The following is a 23,813-nucleotide window of genomic DNA, read 5'->3' as shown; positions in this document are numbered from 1 at the left end:
AGTCAATTTCGGCCAGTTGGGTTTGTTCACTTGGACGCCCATCTGAGCCAGTGGATACAACACTATTTTATCTAGCAGTGATGGCATATGGCTTATTATAGGAGCTGCTGTGAGTTATAAGTTTGTAGTCGGAATAAAATGGGCAGAAACTTCAAAAATAAGTGAATTGAACACCACCAATAGATGAGGAATAACAATCGCCAGCAAGTGGTGTGGGTAGGATCGAAGCTGCGTAATCGCAAGATTAATAAACAAGTCGAGAGATTTGAATGGTTTAGACTTCAAAGTCGGTTATTGTCGAGGTTTCAAATGGTCACGTGAAATTTTTGAGTGGATTTCAAGTAACGCCTCCAACAAGGACGCTGGTCGAGCCACTGCAGTTCGAATGGATTAGCATAAACTCTTCCGAGTTGGAAATGAACTCGTATGTGTTTCTAAAGCCAGGTCAAACACTCACTAAAATATCAACGATAAAAAATATTGGTGGTTTGTAATTTTTAATGTAGAGTCACATATACATGGATTGGTAGATTCAAAAGTACATCATGACTAGCCATATGCAAACCACGCATCTATTACAGTCATATTCACATAAAATGAAAAGCTAAATAGATGTGTCTGCATAATAAACCGCCAGTTTCATGAGTGATTGGTATCAATTCCCATCGATTCCATTGGACGTCTGCTCTTTAAACTTCCCAACAGTCTACTGATCTTTCTCCGTGCTCATTTTTGCATAAAACAACTAAACAAATGTTTGCATCACATCGCAGCTCCAGTAAGTCCTCAACACTTGATTCGCTATCTTTTCCTACAAACCAAACATTGGGCGAATGGTAAGAAAACAGCAGTTGTACTCCCAGGACGTGCAATCTTTGTTTTTTGCGCTAGAATGTATGAAATTAGGAGTGATTTGAAAGTCACCAAATATCTGAATTGCAATGGATGAATCTGAAGATTGTAGTGTATGGCTTATGCCGAAAAATGAAAAAATGATTGTGGGCACCAAAAGATGGACGTTGTTTAGAAGAGTTGAAAAAGCAGTCGGTTTGTAAAAGGGCAACACCAGTCATTGTATATTCTGAAGCAACATACACTGCAAGATAATGTGCTCCATTTTACATGAATACGACAGTAATACCAAAACTACAGCACCATTCTGGCTCTTGCACTACTATGTATTGCCATCTCATGTCGAAGAAGTCCAAATACCCGTCTCTTTGACAATCCCAACTGTGCCAAATGGTCAGTTGCAATGCTGGTAGTGGTACTGATCTTGCTCAAAGTGTTGGCGTATGATGCACTTGGGCTAGCACTAGATGTACAGTTGCTGATGCGATTAGTCCTGCTATTCGGATTGGCATCATGATGCCTGATACTACTATTCGACTGATGAATCATGATTGGTGCAGAAACCAATGTAGCACAGTTTCTAGATTCGGTTTTAATAAAACCACTTATAGTTGGAGTGCAGAGCACTGAACTGTCCAAAGCCTCTTGGGCTTGTGGGGGCAATCTTGAATTATGTCCTGATGGACAAAATACCTTGCGATTTTGAATCAGCGTCATGACGGCCCCGCAGGCACAGAGGTGGCTCATGGCAGCACATACGGAGCTGGTAAATGAAGTACCAGGATAAAGCTGTTTATAAGAGTCAACACGAGTTGAATTAGTCACAAAAGGGGTTGCAGGCACATGCCGATTTAATTCTGAGGCTTGTGAAAAAGGGGTGAGCAAACCAATTGAAGGTTGGAGAGCACTCGTGCTATTACTATTCTCTAAACCTAGCATTGACTGGTGATGCAATGAGGGTTGTGCTTTTGGTTGGGTCAAGCAATGTTGATGCAGGGACATTGACAGTCGAGGCGAAGTACCATGCAGTGTTGCATAAAAGTCATGGCAAGTATCACGGCCGTACATGTCCAAACTTTCAATCGCAGATTCTACTGGTTTAGATGTTGGGTCAAGTCTACCATCTTCATTAGACAACAATAGGGTCTGTGGCTCAGAATCAACCGGAATACTAGGCCGAAAGGTAGGCGAAGAAAGCTGCACGGCCGATGGTATAGAGTATTCACGTTCTAAACATGAGGATACGGCCGTAGGGTTTTTACAGTAGTCCATGCTTGACTGGCCGTCGAGAAAGCAAGCATTTGATTCGAGCAAAGCATTCGTTACTCGTAATGGCGAAACAAGCGATAAATCCTGTAGCGGGGATGTCATCAGCTGAGTTGGTTTATTTTTGTTGGCGACGGGTGCTTTGGATAGAAGCTCGAATAGGTGTGGCAAGAGAGTAGGCGAAGAGGGTAGACAAGTAGACGATGTGTTGCTCCAGTTGGGGACAGAAACTCGGTGATTGGTCATAGTTTGTTTTTGCGTCAGATATTCTTCAATGGCCTCGGCGTCATCGTGAAGCCCATTTTCAGTCAGCGCTGCAGATAAGACCGACACCATCCAAAGTGTCCGGTCTTGATCCGACAGCGTCAAAACTCGTCTTAAAGTGCATTCTGCTTTAAGCGATGTTCCGTAAACGATGTTCGCTATAATGCGCTGCAGAGCATCTCCATGCAACACATTACTGTTTCCAAGCTTGTCGCTAGCGAATGAGGTAATGTACTGAAGTAGATGCCCTCTGGTTTTGAGAGATCTACGTCCCATTGAATGTAATATGTCAGAATATGTTGACGGTATTACTGATGAATCGAGAAAATCTGGCAAATGTCAGCTAATTGGGCCGGTAGGTGAAATGATTGCTAATATGACCAACGAGTACTGTAGTAAAGATAGAGCAACCACGTGTTTGCAAAAAGAATGAAAGGAAGTTGATTTAAACGGATTTAGAAGATGAGATATCAAATGAAGGCGCACAAAACACGTCACGCTTCAAATGGTTTTAAACTTGGCTTGGATGAAAGGGTTCGGGAATGAATGTTGGTAAATTTTTCTCAATGCCTTTGGGCTTGTAATTTGACAACTTTGCTTTTACGTCAACTCAGCGAGCTTTTGTTTTTCTGTCAAATATTCGATAGCTGAAAACCACTTGTTTGATGGGTGCACAGCCAAGGTCTAATAAGTCGAGGTTAAACGTAGTTTGTACAAGGCAGTATTAGTAAAGTTCAGTTCAATATAAGTGGGGTGTGGGATGTAAACTGCACATCAAGCTGAAGGATCCAAGCTGACAAAAGCACTCGAGCCAATAGGCAGTGTGACTCGTGCCTCCTGCAATATTAGGTATACAAGTATCTAACACTGCAGCCACGGGCCATGGGTAAAACATTACAGAATATCCACGTAGATTTCTTACCGTGTTAGGTTAATGCTTATATGCTTTGTTCAGGCTTGTGCTCACTACACTTTGCTTAGATCGCAGAGTGAGCAAGTTGATGGCAAGTTTTGATGTCAACAAGGAGCAACCACTGGAATCGTAGCCAACAAAATAGTCTGCTGTTTTAAACTGTCAAGAAACCTAAAATCCTAAAGTTGAAGATTTCAATAAAGTTGCTGGCTCAAGTGAATATTTCTTGACCCAAAAGTTAAAGCTTGATCCAACCATTTTGGGATATCTTGCTTAGTTTATATACTTTCTTGTTTATAGAATGCTTATAGTACAAGAAAAGCACAAATTTGCTCAAGCACGCAAGCTAGCAAGTCTTGCAGGTACCAAAAGTTGATGTATATGGTTTGTATTTCAATTGTCCGCCTCTGCGTGTGGTGCTGAAGCTGCATAAACTCCACCCTCTAAACATGATCAATTGCCACCACTTATCAAGCTTTTGAGGTTCAAGATAAAAGCAATATACCAAAGTAAAGAATCAACATACTGCTGCGTGTATTTCGGCAGCATATTTATACCACATTGTTGCTGTCCATACCAGTGTACCGCTTAGCTGTTTAGCTTTTTGTACCCCTTGGCTTGGAATACAAGTAGCCGAAAAGCAATACTGATAGAATCGTCATAGTTTGATAAAGGCAGTGCTGTCTGCGTCGCCGTTTTCAGCATACAAACTAGATCAATACTGCTATATACAACTCGATAGTTCAACTCAACTTGCAACCATACGTAAAATTTAATGAGCACTCGTTTGTAAAGCATTCGTAGCTTGTTTTATTCGGCTATTTTTGAGTTTACCAATTCAGTTGGTATTGGATAAAGCGTCAATCTTTGGTGCCACGACAAAATTCCTTCAATATCTGTCTAGACCATCCTTGGCTTAAGCTTTTTCATTTTGATCTTGATCTTGATCCTTGTCACTACTCATGCCCTGAGCATTTTTTCCAGCATAGATACCCCCACTAATAATGGGTGCAAACCCACTCCATTGCTTAGTAGGGTCATCCTCAATACGGCGATATACAGCAAGATATTTATCACCAGAATTACGTGCTACTTTCTTTCCTTCTTCTGTATCTTGCATCACGCAGGGCACACAGGGATCAAACTCGAGTTCTGCGTCTGTCAGTCTTACAAAAAGTGGATGTTCATCTAGATGTTTAACCATCCACTCGTGTAGATCCTTTACATCTGTCACCGTATACACAAGACCGCTTGGACGAAGAATATATGCATACTCGCCAAGCAGAGATGAGGTGATGATGCGTGCCTTGTGCTTTCGCTTTTTAAAGTGTGGGTCAGGAAACAAAAAAAACAGCTTTGAGAGCTGTTCAACATTCATGAATAGGGTATTAACGGTTAGCCACTGCTTCAAGCATGTAGTTTCAAGTAGGATCAATTCCACAATTTTCCACTTCTTCATAAGCCTCGGTGCTGCCATGACATGCATGCCAACTACCTCAATACTAATGCACCTTTGGTATATTGGGTTTTTAAAATAGATCTAATCCTTCATCTGACATCACATACCTGTCCTTTCTGGAAAAAATTGGGTCCAAATTTCATTGCGTTCATCCTGATCGCCGAGATATTTTGATAAGATCCAGCTTCGTTGACTTGCTTTGACGAGTTTTGAAGACGCATAGTCTGAATTCGCTTGTTTACAAACTCTTCGACCTTTAATCGGATCTCCATGCCAAGCATCAGCTTGTCAGGGAAAATGGGAGATAATCCCACTTGAAACCATAAAAAGATTACTCGAGTCAGTAAGCTGAATAAATAATAATAGGGTCGACTATAGTCCAGGACTAATGTTCTAGTCTCGGATGAATGCACTCATTTCAATTCAAACCATAAATTCGCGGCACTTGTTCAACCTACCCAAAAGTCCTACAAATACAGAATGAGTAGATTAGTAAACTGGAAATCCAGTCAATCCTCAGATTGGAATCAACTAGCTTGGTCGATATATAAAGTGCAGCAATGAGTCACCTCCATATCCGCATCCAATATCAGCAAACTCGACTAAGCGATCGCTGTTCTTGGGAGTTCCGTCTTCATCAAAATGCGCTGGGTAAGCTTTTGACCAATTGTAGTCTTCTGGACGTACAGGGCTAAGTTTATACAATCAAGTCAGCAAGATGCATTGCAGTATGCCAGTATCAAACATATAGCACTTGCTATTCGAGTTGGTGGTCAGAGAACGGATTCGCATGCGCTCTAATTCAGTTATGATTTTGTTAGTGAATGCCTTGTTACATTGACAGATTGTTTTTGTAGTTGCGACATTCTACAGCCAAATGATCAACACCTTTGTCGGTAATATTTCTTTTGAGGTCCCCTCAAATCCTCCGATTCCTCCATGTCGACAACATCCTGTACTTGTGTCATCACTAAACAAATGGATTTTCAACTACTTTTACCAAGCTTTTTTGCAGAAACAACTTGGCCAACTTGAACCCACTAATTGAAAATAAAATGGTTGGTTTTTGGATTCTTTTTTATAAACACACGTGGAGTCGATGTTCACTTTCAACTTTTTTCTTTTTTTTTGAAAAATCATTGGCCAACTATGGACGTCGGTTTGGAGCTCAATTTGGTATTAGACAGTGTGCCATTGGAAAAGAAATCAAACTCGGCTTATATCAGACAGGTGTCTTTGGACATTAAAAAAAAATCATGGAAGGAACGACGTATGGCTGCCATGAAGATTGTGCACAGTGAAAACCTTAAATCAAAAAATCCTCAAACTGCATTCATGGCTGCTGATAATCAATCAGAATCATCTACTACTCCACGAGAACTTGCTACACAACCACCTCAATCTACACCATCTGGTTTGCCCAATTCTTCACAGCCAACATCGAAACGATCTTACTCTGCTCCTGTCATTGACAATCACTTGTACAAAAAACCAAAAAACATGCCTCAAAAAGAAATATCTAGTCAAGGATTTATTTCCTCTCTTTTTTCAAGTGGACCAGAAGGTCAGGAAACTCAAGAATCCGAGTCTGTGTTGCAGTCTACTAAACCAGCATCCTCAAAACCACTTGGATTTGCTGCGCGAAAAGCCAAAGAGGAAGCAGAAAAGGAAGCAGATCGTAAAGCTGCCGAGCCTATCGAGGCTGCCCCTTTGTTTGTAAAAAATGAAACATTTACTGGAATTGGTATCGATCCGCTGTTGAGTCTTCATTTGTCCAAAAAATTCGAGTTTGAAAAACCTACTCTTATTCAAAAGGCTTCGATTCCCGTTCTGCTGGACCCAACTCACAATGATGCGATTATTCAAGCACAGACCGGATCTGGAAAAACTCTTGCATTTTTGCTTCCTATTTTGCACAGCTTAATTAGATCTGCTGCTCGTCAGTCCACCCATCCCACTACGCAGCATATGTTTTCTAGAACTGCTGGCACGTTTGCCATTATTCTTGCACCAACACGCGAGTTGGCACACCAGATTTCTGAGGTGCTGGATTCACTTCTCAAATATTCATTGCAGAGTGCACACTCTGCAGAGGTTGCAGAAGCAAGCTCAATCACAAATGCAAGCACAACGCTTTTCAAAAAACAGCAGCAAGTGCACTATCGTCACTGGATTGTTTCAAGTATTGTTGTGGGTGGTGAAAAACGAAAATCTGAAAAGGCTCGATTGCGCAAGGGTGTCAATATCCTTGTATGCACACCAGGCCGTTTGCTTGATCATTTAAGAACAACAGACTCTTTTGATGTGAGCAATCTGCGATGGCTTATCCTTGATGAGGCCGATAACTTGCTTCATCTTGGGTTTGAAGAAACTTTGCGTGATATTTTAAAAATATTGGATACCAAGCGTGATGTTGGACTTTACAATCAAACCAGAGTGCATGTTCCGGGATGGCCGCGTGGCCGTCAGACAGTGCTTTGTTCTGCTACAATCGAGGCCGGAGTAAAGCGTTTAGCCGAATATGCACTGGTAAAACCCAATTTCATTCGTGTCGGTGATGGAAAGGTATCCGTCAGCAAAGAGATTTTTGTCAATGAAGAGAGTGCTGCAAACACCAAAGCAGCAGACTCTATTATAAAACCTGTAGTCATTGCTGAAAAAGAAAATAAGCCAGCCGTGATTCCAGGTAACAACTCCAAATCTGATTCGACATTTGATGCTTCAACAGCTGCTGTGGCAGATACCAATGATGCAGCAACAATCCCTAAACAGCTCAAGCAATCCTACGTTCTTACTCCACCAAAGCTTCGACTAGTTACCCTTATTGCTCTTTTACGCAAGATTACATCGACTCCCAATGCATCTAAAGTTGTCGTGTTCATGGCTACAGGAGATTCAGTCGACTTTCATTTTGATTCGTTCATACATGCGTTGGACTCAAATGACACGGGTGCTGGTATTGATTTAGATGCTGAGGATGAGGATGACAAGACAACTTATGATGCTGTCAAGCTCAAGGCCGGTGTTCAACCCACAAATCTATTCCCCAACGTGCGTCTATTCAAGCTTCATGGTTCAATGCCACATGCTCATCGTCAGGCGACATACACTGGGTTTTGTGCACAGTCTAATGAAGATAAATCTATTCTTTTGTGCACAGATGTGGCGGCACGCGGTCTTGATCTTCCAGATGTTGCACACATTGTGCAGTACGATCCTCCAGGTGAAGTTCGCGACTATATTCACAGAATCGGTCGAACAGCTCGTCTAGGACGTCAAGGTGCTGCCACCTTGTTCCTTATGCCAAGTGAACTACTGTATCTCGAGACCCTGAAATCAGCTGGCTGCGACCTCGTTCCAACCAATAACCTACTTGAATTTCTACCTCAGTGTAAGTTTGGCGGGGTTTTAGAATCATACACGACCCATGCGAATGGAAAACCCAAACGCAAAACATTTGAAGTAGCTGCAACTGATTTGCATATGGCTTTTGAGCGACACATTATGGCTTCTCCATCTGTAAGTTCATAGATTTTTAAATCATGTCCCTGCGCACTTGTTTAATTTCATTCTAACCTCGTATTTGGATCTCTTTTATTCAGAGCAATAAAGCTGCTCAAAAAGCATACACGTCTCAGATTAGAGCGTATGCTACACACACGGTCGCAGAGCGGCATATTTTCCACATCAAAAACTTGCATCTTGGACATTGGGCAAAAAGTTTTGCTCTACGTGAGGCTCCTACAGGAGTGGTAAGCCGTCTTGGTCAAGAGGCATTAGGTAAAGAAAAGAAGAGATCAAAGGAAGATCAGCCTGTTTCTGCAAGCCTTATGAAACGTCGAGCAGTTCAGATGGCTTCCCGTGCACTCACGAGCGAATTTGCAGACGGTGATGTGGTCAAGCTAATGCGCAAGCGAAAATAAAATAATGCCTCAACCATATAATCCACTCTGTTTAAAATAATGTGTTTATTTTCCTTTGTCAAATTCAATACATTTTAACATTTGAAATACTAAGCTCATTGGAATCATTTTCGAACAATTTTTACTCGCTTGCTTCCTCGGTTGGTGTTGGCACCTGTTTCGCTATTGATAGTTCCTGATACGGCATTTTGCAGCTGCGATGTAGTTGGCATGGATACATCAACTATATAAGCAAATACAATTAGAGGTTAATGAGTATGTGTTGGACATGCCACCGCACTAAACAATTGAAACTTGCAATACTTCAATCCAATGCTTCAAAAATCTTACCATTGCCAATAATTTGAGAATGCGGTTCCTGAATCTGCTCTGGTCTGTCCTTGGCCAACTTTAACTTGGTCTCAGTTCCTGATTGACGTCGGGAAGAAAAATCAGAAACCTGGACATTAAATCAATACAATTGCAAAAAATGTTAGGTTTCAGTCAAGTCAATAAAGTTTAGATAAAGCATCCGCTTACGTCATCACGCGAGCGCTTTCGTCTGTCCAATTCTGCGGAAATGGTCGATCCAGTGGATTTAGTATTCTGTAGAGAAGTGTGAGAACGACCACCCAGACGATCTAAAATCGTGGATTTTGAAAGCGCAGATTCCGCTGTGGCAGATGTAGCACTGGCCGGCACTGATGGCAAAAGAACAGCAGTCTCTGTGCGTACAGTATTTGATGAATCTTGATTTGTAGAAATGTGCGATTTTGATTTTCGAGGTAGACGAGCATTTTTTTCAGGCACTCCCGGCTCAATACTGACAACAGAACTGGATTTGGATTGGTCTCGTGATGCTTTCTGTCCAGATATATCAGAGGTTTCTTGAACTACCACTGAGGAGCCTGGTAAAACTTGAGAGACAGATGTAGCTTTCAAGGGATTAGATTCAACCTGATCTGATGCAACTGCTTGCTTTGTACCTGCAACAGGAGATCGATCACGAGAGCGAGAGTTGTGTGAAATAGACGTGTTACGACCGGTATTTCCTGCAGATGTATCTTGACCATGACCATGACGGTTGTTTCTATCACCATGCTCGTTACGAGCGCTATGGCCATTTCCTTGTCCGTTTTGCTGCAGCTTTGCATCATTTGCACTATGCCGCTCAGAAGTGTCAGGTCGAGATTCCTTGGCTTCGCTTCTTCCTCCACCTTGTCGCGGAAAGGTATCTCGTTGATCCCGACGATCACGGTCATCACGGTTTCGACCTTCTCTAGTACTATCTTTAAAAGGTTCTCTGGTATCGCGAAAATCGCCCTCTCGGTTGCGGCCATCCTTGCGGGAACGAGACTCGTCATTGTCTCGACCCAATCGACTTCCATAGGGCTCCCGAGTCTCTTTGCCATCACGGTTATCTCGTTCTCTTCCATCTCGATTGTCACGATCATCTCGGAAATCATGATTGTTACGACCAGATCTGGCATCTCTGCTTTCACGTCCTTCTCGATTATCGCGGCTTTCTCTGCCCTCATATCCATCCCTAGTATCTTTATTTTCTCTACCACCACGCCCGTCACGGCGAGCTTGTTGGCGGTCAGCAAAGCCAGATTGAGCATTAGCAGGCGAGATATTGCGGTCACGCCCTTCTCGACCAGATGAAGCATCCACATTAAATTCGGCGCTGGAACTGGATTGGGCCTCTCGAGATAATGTATCCGATCGATCCCATTGCTTTCCATCTTGGTTAGCATCATAGTGACCGCTTCGTCGATCACTCCCATCTCTTCTAAAAGCAACTGTTGAAGAAGTCGAAACTGGCGCTGCTTGTTCATAGTTACTACTTCCCGTTCCACGACGAGTCGAGTCACTATGGCGGTCGCGATCTTTACCACGACTATATCTATCAGAGTCTCTATCACGGTTACGTCCTCCGTCACGATCCCCCTCACGCTCGTTTTGCCAATCTCTATCTTGCTTTCTCCACGAGTTCCCAGAATTCACTGGATCATTTACTGAAGTAGAGTGTTGTCCAGACTCGGCGCTGGCATTTTCTTTTGAATCTATTGTGCGAAGTCGATCTAGTTTAGCAGGTGATGCAGAGCGGATGTCAGATTCTCCATTCTTTCCATCATTTCGGTGTCGCTCAGGAGTTTTCATACGAGAATATATAGTAGTGTGTTGACGTTCATGGTGCTGTGCTGAAGAGGAAAGTGGCAAAGTGTCACTAGACTGTCCACTTTCTCGATCGCGATCGCGATCTTTTTGACGGTCCCTACCACGACTCTGCTTGCTATTTCCATCCGTGGATCTACTTAGCTTTCTATCAAGCAGAGTGTCCTTGTTTGTACGTTGGTGAGTGGGTAAACCAGACGTAGAAGCATCATCAATATCCATATGAGCCAGTGAAGTGCTTTGTGTGGTCGGTGTGACTACACTAATCGCATCAGCACTACCTAGCTCAACCATCAGTTCTGGATCTTCCAAAATATGTGTAGAGGACAAAGGATTCTTGACATTCAACGGTGAGTCTTTTTCTGGCAAAGAATGCACTTTTGATGCACTAGCGTTTTTGGAAGACTGAATAGTAGGTGCATTTAAAGACGGCACCGTTTCCTTTGAATCTCGTGCAGACGGCGTAGAAGCAACTGGAGCAGTCGGAGCTCGGATTTGCTGGAGGTGCTGATCAGAAAACTGAGTAACGGAAATCCAGTGCTTTTCTTTTGAATACAGTTTTGCAAAATATGAACGGGCCAGCTGTTTAAGATCGCTACGTGTTTCTGTATCCTCGATATTTTTTACAACTTTTTGAATACTTATACCAACTTCCTTTGTTGCTGGAAAATTATCAATCAGCTTATCAAGAATCAAAATAGCATTACGAATTTGAACATATTCTTGAGATTGCAATGCATCTAAAAATGCCTAAAATGGGTATAGCCCAGTAAGTATGTCTGATAACCATTTTGAAGAGCAAGTAACACCCATTCAATATATGCAAATAAACTAAACATACTTTGCGAAGCTTTAAATGCCATTTCGACATGGCTCTGCGAAACTGCTCATAGTTCATAATGTCATCCTTGGGTGCCCTATCAAAAAGTGCTCGACCGGTAGGCCAACGACAAAGAAATCCGGGAAGACCATCGCCTTGCCCCTCTTTCTCGTATACACTTTTTTTGGCATGCCATATTGACAAGATCTGCAAATTGACAGCAAGAAAAAGACCTAGTTGAGTATAAAGAAAATTCAATAAAATATTGCAAAAATTAATAAATATGCTCCAAGTTTCCAAAATCAAGCACCCAAACTTGATGAAAGCGAATTACCATAGTTCTTAGCTTCAACCTCTGTAAGTGCAAATATAGTGGCATGTAAACAATCCTTGCTAAAAATCTATAAAGGTGTGTTAGAATCATGACCACAATTAGCATGTGTCAAAATTGACGTATTGTCAACCATCAATAGCTAAATACTTGCATTATCATAGAGCGAAACCGTCGATAAATTCATAGTGCCTAGAGAATGTATCAATGAAATAAACTTTCCACAATATATGGCGTCAGAGGGCGACAAGAGAGCTCGCGGATAGAGGCACATTTCAAGGATGACATGAATGGCCTCACTTCTTCGATTGTTTTGCGCAAACCATTCCATTTTCTCCATATTCAATCGAGATCGGGTCTGGTCGTAATTATCCTGCTGAGTCTTGAGTTCTTTTGTTAGTTTCTGTTGAAGCAATAGCTTTCGTTCTTTTTCCTGCTTTCTCTTGGTTACGGCAGCAGAAGACATATCTGAGCGATCGGCTTCAAGTAAAGCAATCTGCTGTTGCTGGCGAGCAATTTCAGCTTGATATCTTTGAATAGGAACAAAAATATCATAAAGCGACAGCTGCCAAAACGTAACATAAAAGGACGGAGACATGTCTGAAAACTTATAACTAGGCAAAAGACGAGAGACTGATGTGGCAAGTTGAGCTAGCAATGGGTGCGATGCTAGTGTTTTCATAGAATGAACCTCGTTGTCATTTAAGGATGACGCGGCTGTAAACGACTGGTGGTTGATATCCAAAAAAGACTGTGCAGCAACTTTGTTTGAGGGAGGATCTACATCCATTTTGTCATCAAGACCAGGAGCTGGGGTATTATCCAGCAGTGCATGGTTAGAATCAGCATCAGAAGCTGAAGTCTGGGTCAAAGACTGCTTTGCAAGCTTTATACTACATGAGCGCAAGACATGAGATAACACAGGCCGAAGAATATGGAATGCAACTTCCATATCCAGTCCAAACTCGCCAACCATTTCATCAAGAGTTGCCAAATCCTTGGAATATACATCAATCGATAGATTGCAGGATAAAAAGTCAAAGTAAAGCAAAAATTTGCATTGACAGTAGTCGTTGAGCCAACCAAGGATTTTGAGCTCATCTGTGTTGGTTCGAAATATAATTTCCTTGCGCTGCCGAGCAATCAGCATACCAATAGGCATAGCAAGTTGGGATTGAACAAGCGTGTCAACCAGCCGACTTGTCGGTTTACGAGTAAGGCGAAGACTTTCTAAAATTAACGCTTCTCGCCGGACAGTTTCTCCGCCAGCAAGAGCATCCAGTTGATGTTCGGTTGCATCATCCAGAGGTTTAATACCAGACATACTAATGATGATATCTTGCAAAACAATCAAATCATAGACGTTGTCGGATGCAAGTTGATTAGCAATATACTGCAGCATGCCAGTCATATCCACTTCATGTCTGCGTAAAAGCATTCCGGTAAAGGACGAAAGAGCCTTTAACCAAGGAGAAATGTAAGTGCCATTCTCCTCCACTCGCTGCTTTCGACGATCAGATAGTGCTTCGATCAAGCAAAAGCTCATGACATCAAATTCCAAATCCGTGAGATAGCGAGAGGCATCTACAACCACAGGAATCATATTATCGTAGCTCTCAAGCTGTTTAAGGATATAAGAAAACGCAATCACTGGATTAGAGTGGGCCACCTTGGCAATATGCCTACCATACTGCTTCATGGTTTCTTTAGATAAACGTGCCATGATGTATCTACAATCCTTTTGGCAGCCTGCCTGGGCTACTGCTAGCTCCGGTATCTTTTTATAAGTAACATGCTTCCATTCGCCATATAGCGCATATCGGGTGGTGTATGGCCAAAGCTTCACAAGCGACCACACGTCTTGTGCCAATCCAGGATTTGAATGAGTTTGAGAGAGTGCTGGAAATATATGATTGGAAACAACAGACAGCCATCCATTCATTACCACATCGCTCATTTTAGAATGCTCAATATGAGCACGACCAATACGGATAATTTTGGACAGCAAAGTATGGTTTAAATGAAGATTGGGACCGACATACACCAATAGGGTTTTGATAACACGGAATGCGGAAGGATAATCAAAGGCGCGTGGAATACCATCCTTCCATAGCTGATAAAAGAACTGCTGTCGCGGAGGTTGCATTTTTCGACCAACATGAACCGTATCAAACACAGATTGGAGCTTTGGTAAAAGAGTGTTTACTGGAGGTGGGAATTTGTCAAGTGAAGGTACCTGCTTGCGAGTAATTCTGGAAGAATGAAGTGGTCGCAAGTTGCAATCTATATCCTCTACAACGACTTGCAGCACTCGGCACATATTTTCAGGAATGTCGAGATATATGGTTGCAAGATGTGGAAGTCGATCTAAAATTTTACGAGCCGAGGTTAGGTCACCGATTGCAATAAGCGCGGCAGCTAAAGCACTTTTTTGATCAGGTAATCTGGAATTTGTAGGTTTGTCCTGAATAGTTTCTTTGCTAGTTATTGGTGCAGACAATCCTGTGCCATCTTCGCCAAGCGTGCCAGAGAGTGACGAGGTCGCATATCTTCCTGCTGTACTGCACTTTACTTTCAACTCATTGCAATACTCTTCAAAATCTGCTTCGTTAGTAGAGTCTGCTGAGCTGAGATGCGGGTATAGCTGGGATAACTGTACCATTTTATGCTTGATCAAAATGGCTGAAACCCAAACTAGCTGCTGTGGAGTAGGTTGAGCTGCTTCTGAAGAATTATAAAACTGGAATTTAAATCCCAGAATCTGTCCAACCATATCGCGTCCGACCAGTGTCTCTACTTCAACTTCTTCTTCAATGATTTCTGATGAATCAGAAGCCCGAGTTAGTTTTTTGACCTTTTGTTTGACCGTTCGTGGTTTCCATGGACCTTGAAGTAACAGCTCGATAAAAAAATCCCAATAGTCCAAAACATTTGCAATAAAAACATCAAGTATGATGTCCAAAACTCTGTTGGGATCTAGATCAAATGACCCAATGAGACTTTGAATATTTCGAATAACTATGAGAGTTCTTTCGCATATGTGCTTGTTTCGCAAAATGGCCAAATCAGAGTGTGATTTTCTACCCTTATCTGCTGCCCAGTATATATCAAGCGGCTGAGGAAGATCACAAGTCAGCTCAATTAATAGTTTTGAATATCCTTCAGACTCTTCGCGCAAAAGATTGAATTTGTTTTGCTTATACAATAGTGCTGTATTACTGCGAATAATTTTGCGACCAAAAACAGCTGCATTTGCAATGATGCCAATCAATCCGAGGAATTCAATCTCAAGCCGTTCAATAAAAATAGACACTGGAATAAAGTCACGAGCCTAAATCAGAATCAAACAATGAATGTAAATTCAGTAAGCTAAACATGAATAGGAATTCACATGGGAATATATAAAAAACAGATAGTTTAGATTTTAGTTGGGAAGCTGTAAACATACAATGATTTGTTTTGTAAAGTCGACCAGACGAGATCGTCGCTGACCAATCAACTTAGTATGATCGGTAGTCGTGCTTCCGGGTCTTACATCTGGAGAAACATCAAGCATTGATATCACATCGATTAGGATTGACGGAATACACAGTGGCTCGTGAGTGTCAGATGCACCAACATATCCGAATGGGGAGTCGCGGGAAAGTCCTGGAGAATGTTTTGCAACATCAGTGTACAAAAGATAACAAAACTCGGCAACTTGAATCGGACTAAGTTGCTCTTGTATTACTGAGATAATAGCTTCATAGAGAAGTGAGCGCAAGCATGCCATTCTAGTTGAAGCCAAGGCAGGATCGGCAGTTTTGTCATTAACAAAGAAATGGCTGGCCTTGTCGAATCTGGAGATTTCAATAATTATTTACAAGAGGTTCAAACCCATCCAATGAGCGCATGATACAAAACAGGCAGTGGTTAGTAAATAATGAGTTTCATTTGGACATAGATCGGCACTACAATTTCTAGTATTTGAATATTAGCAAAATGCAGGCGATTTAACCAGACCCAATGAAAAACTATACATTGTCGTACGTCCATGAGTAGACCAATGAGCTATTATATCTTTAGTAAGCAGCTTTTGGGGAACATGGCGCTGACGAGACATGGCAGCGGGTTTGGTAATTGACCAGACCAAAGTGGTTGAATATGCAGAAGTTGATATCTGCAATGAGCGGATTCAACTTATTCCAGTTCACGTGACTATCGTGTTGGCACTAAACCGTTTGATCGTGCACGATATTCCAGCAATTGATTGAACATCGCATTCGTTTCTTGGAATATCCAAAAGTCATCAGCAATGGCTAGTGTTTTGAACTTGGACGCAGATGTAAATCCGGTTCTTTTGAATGTTGCCACGAAAAACTTTCATGGAGCCATAGAGTATATACTTCATCAACGTATTGAAGTAAGCAATTCTTGGCCTGTGCTGGTTATTCATATATCAGATGATATGCTTTTCAGCATTCTCCAATACATCAGAAAATGCTGGAGTTTATATCCACTAAATAGAGCATGGCTATATAGTATATTTTGGCAGGATTGATCCTGTCTTGAAGAGCATACTAACTAGCTTAATCAGGGAATTCACAGTACGAAATCACTTTTATTCAACATATTCTCGGATCTACTTGTGTGCGAGTCGAATTTCTTCATCTTTCGCTTTGGGCAAAACTCGCCCCATTATAAAAAGGTATACCGAGTATGGAGTCATATGATCACTTGTATTTCAATACAAAATGCATTGAAAGCTAACAGGGTATTTTAAACCTCAGACGGTAGACTTTGGATTTGGAAAATTAGATTCAGATGCAAATACTGCCTTGACAAAACTGCACAACTCCCACATGACAAATGCCATCAGCCATGCACGGATCTATTCAATTTTGGAAGCAATAAAGAGATTTGCTCTTCTTCGACAACAATTTGTCTATATGTATGTGCCCCATTTTAGTTTGCTTGGTTTATCTCGAGTGAATATACTAATACTTATGACATCTAGTTTGCTCATACTTTTTCAAAATATCGCATCAGATCCAATCCGACTTGCGAGTTTAATGGAAGAAATTACAGAAAAACTCTATAATGAAGAATCTCTTAAACCATTGGGTATTCTTGGCGAAGTCATTGGGTACGGTAACGCAAAAACCTCATATCCAACATTCGCGTCTTATGTTTATTAACAGCAACTATGTTGGAGGTGTCTAGAATGGAGCTTTTTTTATGCAAACACTTGATATTATCTAGCATTGCCGTGCAAGATCATCACTTTCAAAACTCTGTTGTTAATTTTCATTTGGGAAAAAGTTTGCTGCTGAAATACCGAGGATTGGTTCGGCATACTATTGTGAGCGTCCATCTAGTTTTTAAATCTAAAATGCCCATGTGGACCACAGAAAGTTTTGAAATATTTACTTGTAACTACAACTGTATATATCCATTATTTAGAATATTCGATCATTGAAAACAGGGAATTTAGCAGTGATTTTTCAAAAGCTATTCAAGTGGATTTCCGTCAAAATCGCATTGTATTTCTTCAATGTAATACATCCACGGCAGATAGCAAGCACTTTTTTGAATGGTCGCAAGGTTCATTTTCCAGATGATGTTGAACCCGAATATCTTTTACCGTATGTAGCGACTGCATAAATACTTTTGATTATATTTGATGCAATATACGGATTGATTCATCTACTTTGGTTCTTGCTATCTGTAGAATTTTGGAATATGAGCAAATTGCAAAGCCATCTAATGTTTCGCTCATTTTCATCCCAAAAGATAACTCGGTATATACCGATGGGTTTGTATGTCAGGGAACCGCTTTAAATGATTATACAAGTAAAGGAATACAGTCTTTTTCTCGAATAATGAGCTACCCCATGGTATGAGTCATAAACATGTATACAGACACTCCATAGTGTTGTTTTTACAAATTTATCTAGAATTTATCTTGAATGTTGTAGGATCTTTCTGGTGAATTTTGGGCACGACACATGGCAAACATCATCTCCATTTTACAGTCACACCACAAGTTTTTCACGCAGCCTGTTAAAGGAGCCGCTAGTGTATCACGACATAGCACGATAATTGCAAATATTTTTGGCAGTCTATGGCGGTCATCTCAGACCCACCAACGTAGATTTTCTGGTACCGAATACGAAGCAGCCCAGGACAATTACCTAGGTGTTCAAAACAGCATCACATTTTATGATCGCAATGTAGATTTTACCTACTTTGTATGCAGACTGGATCATCGAGTAGCTTTGTCGATTATTCATTCTGGAGATGGCAGTGGCTGGGGTGATTTGATGAAACTTCTTGCATCCAGACTATTAATGGTTATTGAGCCAGATATGAATTGACTTTTGTTTGGCTGATTTGGAATGTCTCGATTGGTGAATAAAAGATTGGTTTAGAATATATTCCCGGTTGAGTGCGATGCCAATGCAGTTATCCATCGCGATCCATTCCAAGTTGTTTTGCCATCTAGCCAACAATGTCTGCGTATGGCCAGGTATGGCAATGCATCTTGCTATATGAACTATCGTTTGTCGAATGTACATTCAGCATATCTTATTCTTTTAATTCAGCATGGGCAAAAGAAAATACCCACAACAGCCGATGCTCTAGCCCTCAAGGTTGAACGAGAGCATGGCAAGATTGTTGCATACCAAGAACTATGCCAAGTTGCTTCAGATCTGGTACGTCTACCAGCATTAATCCTTCACTTGTTCCAGCTACTCCTGACTTTGTTTTTACTGCATACACTTGTATTCAATGTTAAATAGCGAGCTCATTCCAAACTCGATAACGAATCTCTACAAGTAACTACAACACTTTTGACCCAAAACCCAGAGTTTTATACCATCTGGAACTTTCGTCGAGATATTCTGGTTCATATGCACAAAGAAATGTAAATATATTGGCGTATGTGCTCAACTTGAGACCTGTATCCAGTACTTACTGTACAGTCATCAATCTAGTGAACCTGATCAAGTACAAACGGATTGTGAAATAGAACTTAGACTTACCGAGCAGCTTCTGCAAGGAGCTCCGAAATCGTATTGGGTATGGAATCATCGACGTTGGACTCTTCAACACATGCCGAATCCAAGCTGGGAACGAGAATTGAAATTGCTCGACTACATGTTGGATCTGGATGCTCGTAACTGTAAGCCATTATGTAGTTTTAAACGGTAGACATTTTAGTCACGTATACTATATAAGATATTGACCGAGTTTTTACTGATTCAATATGAATTGAATCAGTTCATGGGTGGGACTATCGTCGATATGTTGTTGCCGAAATCAAAACGAGGAAACCACAACAAGAATTCGAGTATACGCTTAACAAGATTAATCAAAACTTTTCAAACTATTCCGCCTGGCATTATCGTAGCAAGTTGTTTCCATGGATTTTTATTGATCCAAAATCTTGCAATACTGCCATATCACAAGGTATATAAGCAGTGTATATACATAATTTGCCTAATCTAACATTGTCTTATTTATAATATATTCTTTAGATCTTGAGATTGTACGTAATGCCGTATTTACTGAACCTGCGGACCAATCTGCATGGCTTTATCAGCGCTGGCTTCTTGGAAAAGGTGAAAACAGCATGAATCTAATACTTGGAATTTTGTAAACCTTGATTTTGCATTAACATTTGGCATAATTTGAAAGATGCTATACCTTTGAGTATTGTATGCGCATTTATGGTACCAGGAGTTGGAAATGCAAAAAACTGTATACTGGCTATCCTGTTTAACCAGGAGGCTAAATTAAATCAGTCAACTCTTCCGTTCGCTTTCACCATTAATGGAAAAGTGCATCATGCGCATATCAAGACTCCGACTTATGGCAGACTTCACATACTTGATCTGGGGACTTTAATTAATGAAAAATCAATACTGAATATGGTTATTGATTCGGGTCGATTTTCTGGAAATCGCCTAGATTTGAACTCGAGCACCACAACCATTCATGGAACGATGGGGTCAAAAACCACTTGGATGAACGTCATGTTATGTGAGCAATCAGTAAGCACACAAATGATGCAGTCGAACTCTGTATGGCAAGAAGAACTGAGTTTCATTGAGCAACTGTCAGAAATTGAGCCAGATAGCAAATGTAAGTAATTGGATTTGTAAACTTGTCTGATTGAACTTGTATCTCTTACATGTTTGTATTTCCATGTTATAATAGGGCCTTTGTTGACGTTAGTATACATTTATGAGCACGTTGACTCTGCCAAACATGCTAAATCTGCCTCTAAAATTCTTAACCGGCTAGCCGAGATTGATCCACTTCGTACAAACTATTATAGAGACTGGCGTAAGAATTTTTGATATCAAAAGGAATTTGGTTTAATTATTCTAATTTTATAATATCGATGATAGCTAAGCCATATTTACACAATTGATTTGACTAGGATCTCGCTTTGTGTGGGCTGATTATGTTGATTCTATTGGAGCTCATGTAGTTGATAGTGACAAATCTGTATCGGAAGCACACTTTCAAACCAAAGTGAGTCGCCATCCAATGAACCTTGGATTGAGCGTTATTCCAAATACCACACCACTATTACTTGTGACCAATCTGAATCTGTCTGGAAACTGTCTTTGCAGCCTTGATTTTGCCTTGTCGCTTCTTCTTATCGAGAAGCTTATTGTGGATGACAACTCCATCAAATCTCTGCCAAAAACTCTCCATAATCTTGTCCGACTTGAATCGATATCGCTGCAGCGTAATTGTAAGTAGTATACCTTTTATGAGTTTTTCTGAAAAATCAACTTGGTACTTAATGCCATTTGCGTGAATGCAGGTATTTCAAGTGCATCGGATGCAGAAGGCGTAAAGCAACATCCTACTCTAAAGGAAATTCACTTGCAAGGCAACCCCATATCTGACAGCGATATATCTAATATTCAAGGATGGCTATCCTGTTATAGAGCTTGAAATAAACTCAATAGTGCAACGATTCGACTGCCAAAGCTGTGAATCTATTGGTCTGTTTGCCACGCTATTCAACATTGCTGGTTCGACCCTTTTTTTCTTAAACTCTATTTTTTAATATTTTGCTACACATCTACTTTTTGATCAACTCTTTGAATAATGTCTGTTAAAGTATACGTTGGTGGCCTCTCATGGGACACTACTGACTCTTCTCTACGTACTCGCTTTGAGGAGTTTGGCGAAATCGTTTCTGCTGTTGTTATCATGGACCGGGAAACAGGTTCGGCGCCATGAAATGACTGATATTCTACAGTGCTAGTTCTACTAGAAGTCTTTTTGCCATTATTATCTATACTGTTTGGAATATGCTTATACAGGCTCTTGTCTTACATTGGCTGTTTATCTGTTCATGCTGATGTTCACTCTAATATCACATCCATCTCTTGATGCGTTGAAGACACAGTGTTGCACCATACTATCTTTAGTCAACTGCTTGTGTAGCTATGTTGAGTGACTATTGATTCAAGTCTCCTCATCACTCGACTGTACTTAGTTTGGCTTGGGAGTTGTCTTTTTGCTGTCTAAATTCCACTAATTCGGCATGTTTTTACAGCTGTATTCATGTAAAATGGAATACTTGCATTTTGCACTGTCTCCCTGCTTCAGAATAACAATGTTAGACACTCGCTGCACTTTCCTACTAGAAATTGACTTTGTGGACCTTCTCAACTCCCTCCAACAACATCCATCATACAATGCTCAAAATCAAATAGTTTTGAACTGAAATTCTCTTTTTTTTGAGCCTGCTTTTTCCCTCTTTTGGCATAGCCATACATTGTACGATCTTCAGATTCATCCATTGCAATCCAGATATTGGGTTCAACTGCTCTAATGTGAGGCTTACTAGAGCTGCGATGTGTGTGCTGTTTTGAACATTTGTTTAGCTGTTTATTATGCACTTGGGTACCTTTATTGGGTGTTCCATTTTATATGAATATGGCTGTAAAACCAAATATCTGGCTCGACTATTCCAATCCATCTTTGTGTAGAACCCATTTTGATTTAAACTCAGTACGCTATCCCTGTCCCACACTATCCAAAGGCCTTTTATTTAGTATTAGAATGCATTCAATTCAAAACTGGGATTTCCTATGTGATGAGCGCACTATCTGCTTGAACGATATTTTATTGCGTATGTTTATCCTGGCTTCTCCGTAGCAAGTGTATAACTACACTTGCTGTCGTCGATCCCTGTTTTGGCACTCAAACTGTCAGGTCGAATATACTCGTGGGTGTTGTTGCTACTAGAAAGCGCCTTGTTGTATCAGGGCCATATTCTGATTCCTTTGGATTCGTCATATGTCTAGCACATTTTCATTCTATTCCGAGAGTTCTTGCACAGCTTGTCTATATCTTGGAATTTAGTTTCGATTCACAAAACGTCTTTTGGACTATCCTTTACAGCATCTATGCTTGGACCGATGACCTATATTTTAAATTCCTAACATATTCACATGACTACGCTTTACGCAAATAACCATGTTGTTTTGGCATGGTTGTTGCACAATTTTTTATCATTTAACCCAGGCCGCTCCAAGGGCTTTGGGTTTGTCGAGTACGCCGAGCCCAAGGGTGCTGAAGAAGCTGTTGAAAAAATGCGCGATCAAGAACTTGATGGTCGTACCGTTCGCGTTGATATCTCTAATCCCCGCCCGCCTCGTGATGGTGGTGGTTATCGTGGTAGAGATCGCGGAGGCGATCGTGGGGGTGATCGCGGAGGTGATCGTGGGGGTGATCGCTTTGGAGGTGGTGGCCGTCGTGAGCATGGTGGCGAAAGATCTTCTTTCAGAGGTGGTGATCGCGGCGAGCGTCGTGAATATGGAGACCGCAAGCCCTTTAGCAAGCCATATGACCGTCCTTCTGGTGACCGTGGTGGTGACCGTGGTGGCGACCGTAATGGCGATCGCTCTTCCAATGATCGTAAACACTACGATGAATAGTCTGATGCTAATATCTTTGGTGCCTTGAATGAATTTGCTGTCGATATCAATAGTTGTGCTTTATAATTTAGTTCAACTTATTCAGTCAACACAATCCGCCATACTAAACCCTGCACACCAATTAATGAATGGTATTGTGTCTTGTGATTGGTTAGCGTTGGCTAATCGTCTTGTAATACACTAGTACAGATAGCATATCACTTTACATTAGCTGATCTTGAATCATAAAAGTGTTTCAAATCCAGGAAGCGCTTGGCTAAACAAGACTATTCTTGACAGATGTGATGAAATGACCAGTGACAACAACGTGGACCTGTAGTTGACTATTGGTGTAATATGATTAGGAATGTGAAAACTGCCACATTGATCTACAATCAGGTGTAAGTAGCAATCTGATAAAACATCTTGATTTAGGCTATGATTTTTATCAGGTTAAATCTCAGTAGTAGTATATAGAGAGCATTGAATAATACCGTTTTTGGAAGCAAGACCATCTTACTAAATATGTCAAAAGTTGATGTGATTTTTTGTACCAGAATGCGAAGAATTCATTCGAATCGTTCTTGAAATGTTGGCAATTCAGATTCTATTAAAACTTTACCAAAATTGTGTCTTGATTTGTACAACAAAAAATGCAAAATGCAGAGACCCGGAATCGAACCGGGGCCATCACGGCCACAACGTGGAGTACTGCCACTATACTATCTCTGCTTCATTCCTGAACCCCCATTTGTAATTATATACTATTCAGCCAACAATTTAATATTGCAATCTAATAGTCATTGGATGTACTAGTCTTGTATTACTATCCAATCAACATCATGTCGATTTGATATCAATGGTTTTATTTTTGTTTGCTTGACCATTGTCATACTA

The 23,813-nt window shown here is 41.0% G+C and overlaps 8 protein-coding genes across 8 annotated transcripts; 4 read left to right on the top strand and 4 right to left on the bottom strand.

Moving 5' to 3' along the window:
- Nucleotides 1-482: 482 nt before the first annotated feature.
- BATDEDRAFT_36366 (uncharacterized protein) lies at nt 483-1,940 on the bottom strand. The gene has a single exon (XM_006675776.1). The coding sequence runs from the start codon at nt 1,918-1,920 to the stop codon at nt 1,147-1,149; it is 774 nt and encodes a 257-aa protein (XP_006675839.1). The 5' UTR covers nt 1,921-1,940; the 3' UTR covers nt 483-1,146.
- A 2,271-nt stretch (nt 1,941-4,211) lies between these two features.
- Nucleotides 4,212-5,444, bottom strand: BATDEDRAFT_9261 (tRNA (guanine46-N7)-methyltransferase; the record flags this gene model as incomplete). The annotated part of the gene is made up of 3 exons (XM_006675034.1): nt 4,212-4,658; nt 4,862-5,088; nt 5,324-5,444. Coding segments are annotated over 3 exons (795 nt in total), but the record flags the coding sequence as incomplete, so codon positions are not given.
- Nucleotides 5,445-6,452: 1,008 nt separating this feature from the next.
- Nucleotides 6,453-8,497, top strand: BATDEDRAFT_1166 (uncharacterized protein; the record flags this gene model as incomplete). The annotated part of the gene is made up of 4 exons (XM_006674817.1): nt 6,453-6,831; nt 6,910-7,308; nt 7,483-8,273; nt 8,357-8,497. Coding segments are annotated over 4 exons (1,710 nt in total), but the record flags the coding sequence as incomplete, so codon positions are not given.
- A 3,630-nt stretch (nt 8,498-12,127) lies between these two features.
- BATDEDRAFT_84581 (uncharacterized protein) lies at nt 12,128-16,087 on the bottom strand (the record flags this gene model as incomplete). The annotated part of the gene is made up of 3 exons (XM_006675901.1): nt 12,128-15,316; nt 15,434-15,824; nt 16,005-16,087. The coding sequence occupies 3 exons, from the start codon at nt 16,085-16,087 to the stop codon at nt 12,128-12,130; spliced, it is 3,663 nt and encodes a 1,220-aa protein (XP_006675964.1).
- A 192-nt stretch (nt 16,088-16,279) lies between these two features.
- On the top strand, nt 16,280-18,341 carry BATDEDRAFT_21391 (uncharacterized protein; the record flags this gene model as incomplete). The annotated part of the gene is made up of 7 exons (XM_006675213.1): nt 16,280-16,387; nt 16,731-16,915; nt 16,982-17,110; nt 17,227-17,326; nt 17,428-17,609; nt 17,696-17,783; nt 17,943-18,341. 7 exons carry the CDS (start codon nt 16,280-16,282, stop codon nt 18,339-18,341), a joined length of 1,191 nt encoding a protein of 396 aa, XP_006675276.1.
- Nucleotides 18,342-18,767: 426 nt separating this feature from the next.
- Nucleotides 18,768-20,120, top strand: BATDEDRAFT_8821 (uncharacterized protein; the record flags this gene model as incomplete). Its single annotated transcript, XM_006674987.1, has 5 exons — nt 18,768-18,892; nt 18,963-19,150; nt 19,249-19,437; nt 19,506-19,589; nt 20,023-20,120. Coding segments are annotated over 5 exons (684 nt in total), but the record flags the coding sequence as incomplete, so codon positions are not given.
- A 942-nt stretch (nt 20,121-21,062) lies between these two features.
- BATDEDRAFT_21389 (uncharacterized protein) lies at nt 21,063-21,797 on the bottom strand (the record flags this gene model as incomplete). The annotated part of the gene is made up of 2 exons (XM_006675212.1): nt 21,063-21,286; nt 21,692-21,797. 2 exons carry the CDS (start codon nt 21,795-21,797, stop codon nt 21,063-21,065), a joined length of 330 nt encoding a protein of 109 aa, XP_006675275.1.
- A 654-nt stretch (nt 21,798-22,451) lies between these two features.
- On the top strand, nt 22,452-22,937 carry BATDEDRAFT_21388 (uncharacterized protein; the record flags this gene model as incomplete). Its single annotated transcript, XM_006675211.1, has 1 exon — nt 22,452-22,937. One exon carries the CDS (start codon nt 22,452-22,454, stop codon nt 22,935-22,937), a length of 486 nt encoding a protein of 161 aa, XP_006675274.1.
- Between the last annotated feature and the right edge of the window lie 876 nt (nt 22,938-23,813).

The sequence above is a fragment of the Batrachochytrium dendrobatidis genome, assembly GCF_000203795.2.
Source record: "Batrachochytrium dendrobatidis JAM81 unplaced genomic scaffold BATDEscaffold_1, whole genome shotgun sequence".
Lineage (NCBI taxonomy): Eukaryota > Fungi > Chytridiomycota > Chytridiomycetes > Rhizophydiales > Batrachochytrium > Batrachochytrium dendrobatidis.
This window is presented reverse-complemented; position numbering and strand designations above follow the sequence as displayed.

Excerpts from the sequence above, each read along its gene's own strand:
- BATDEDRAFT_36366 (XM_006675776.1), bottom strand. The coding sequence starts at position 1,920 with ATGTACGGCCGTGATACTTGCCATGACTTTTATGCAACACTGCATGGT.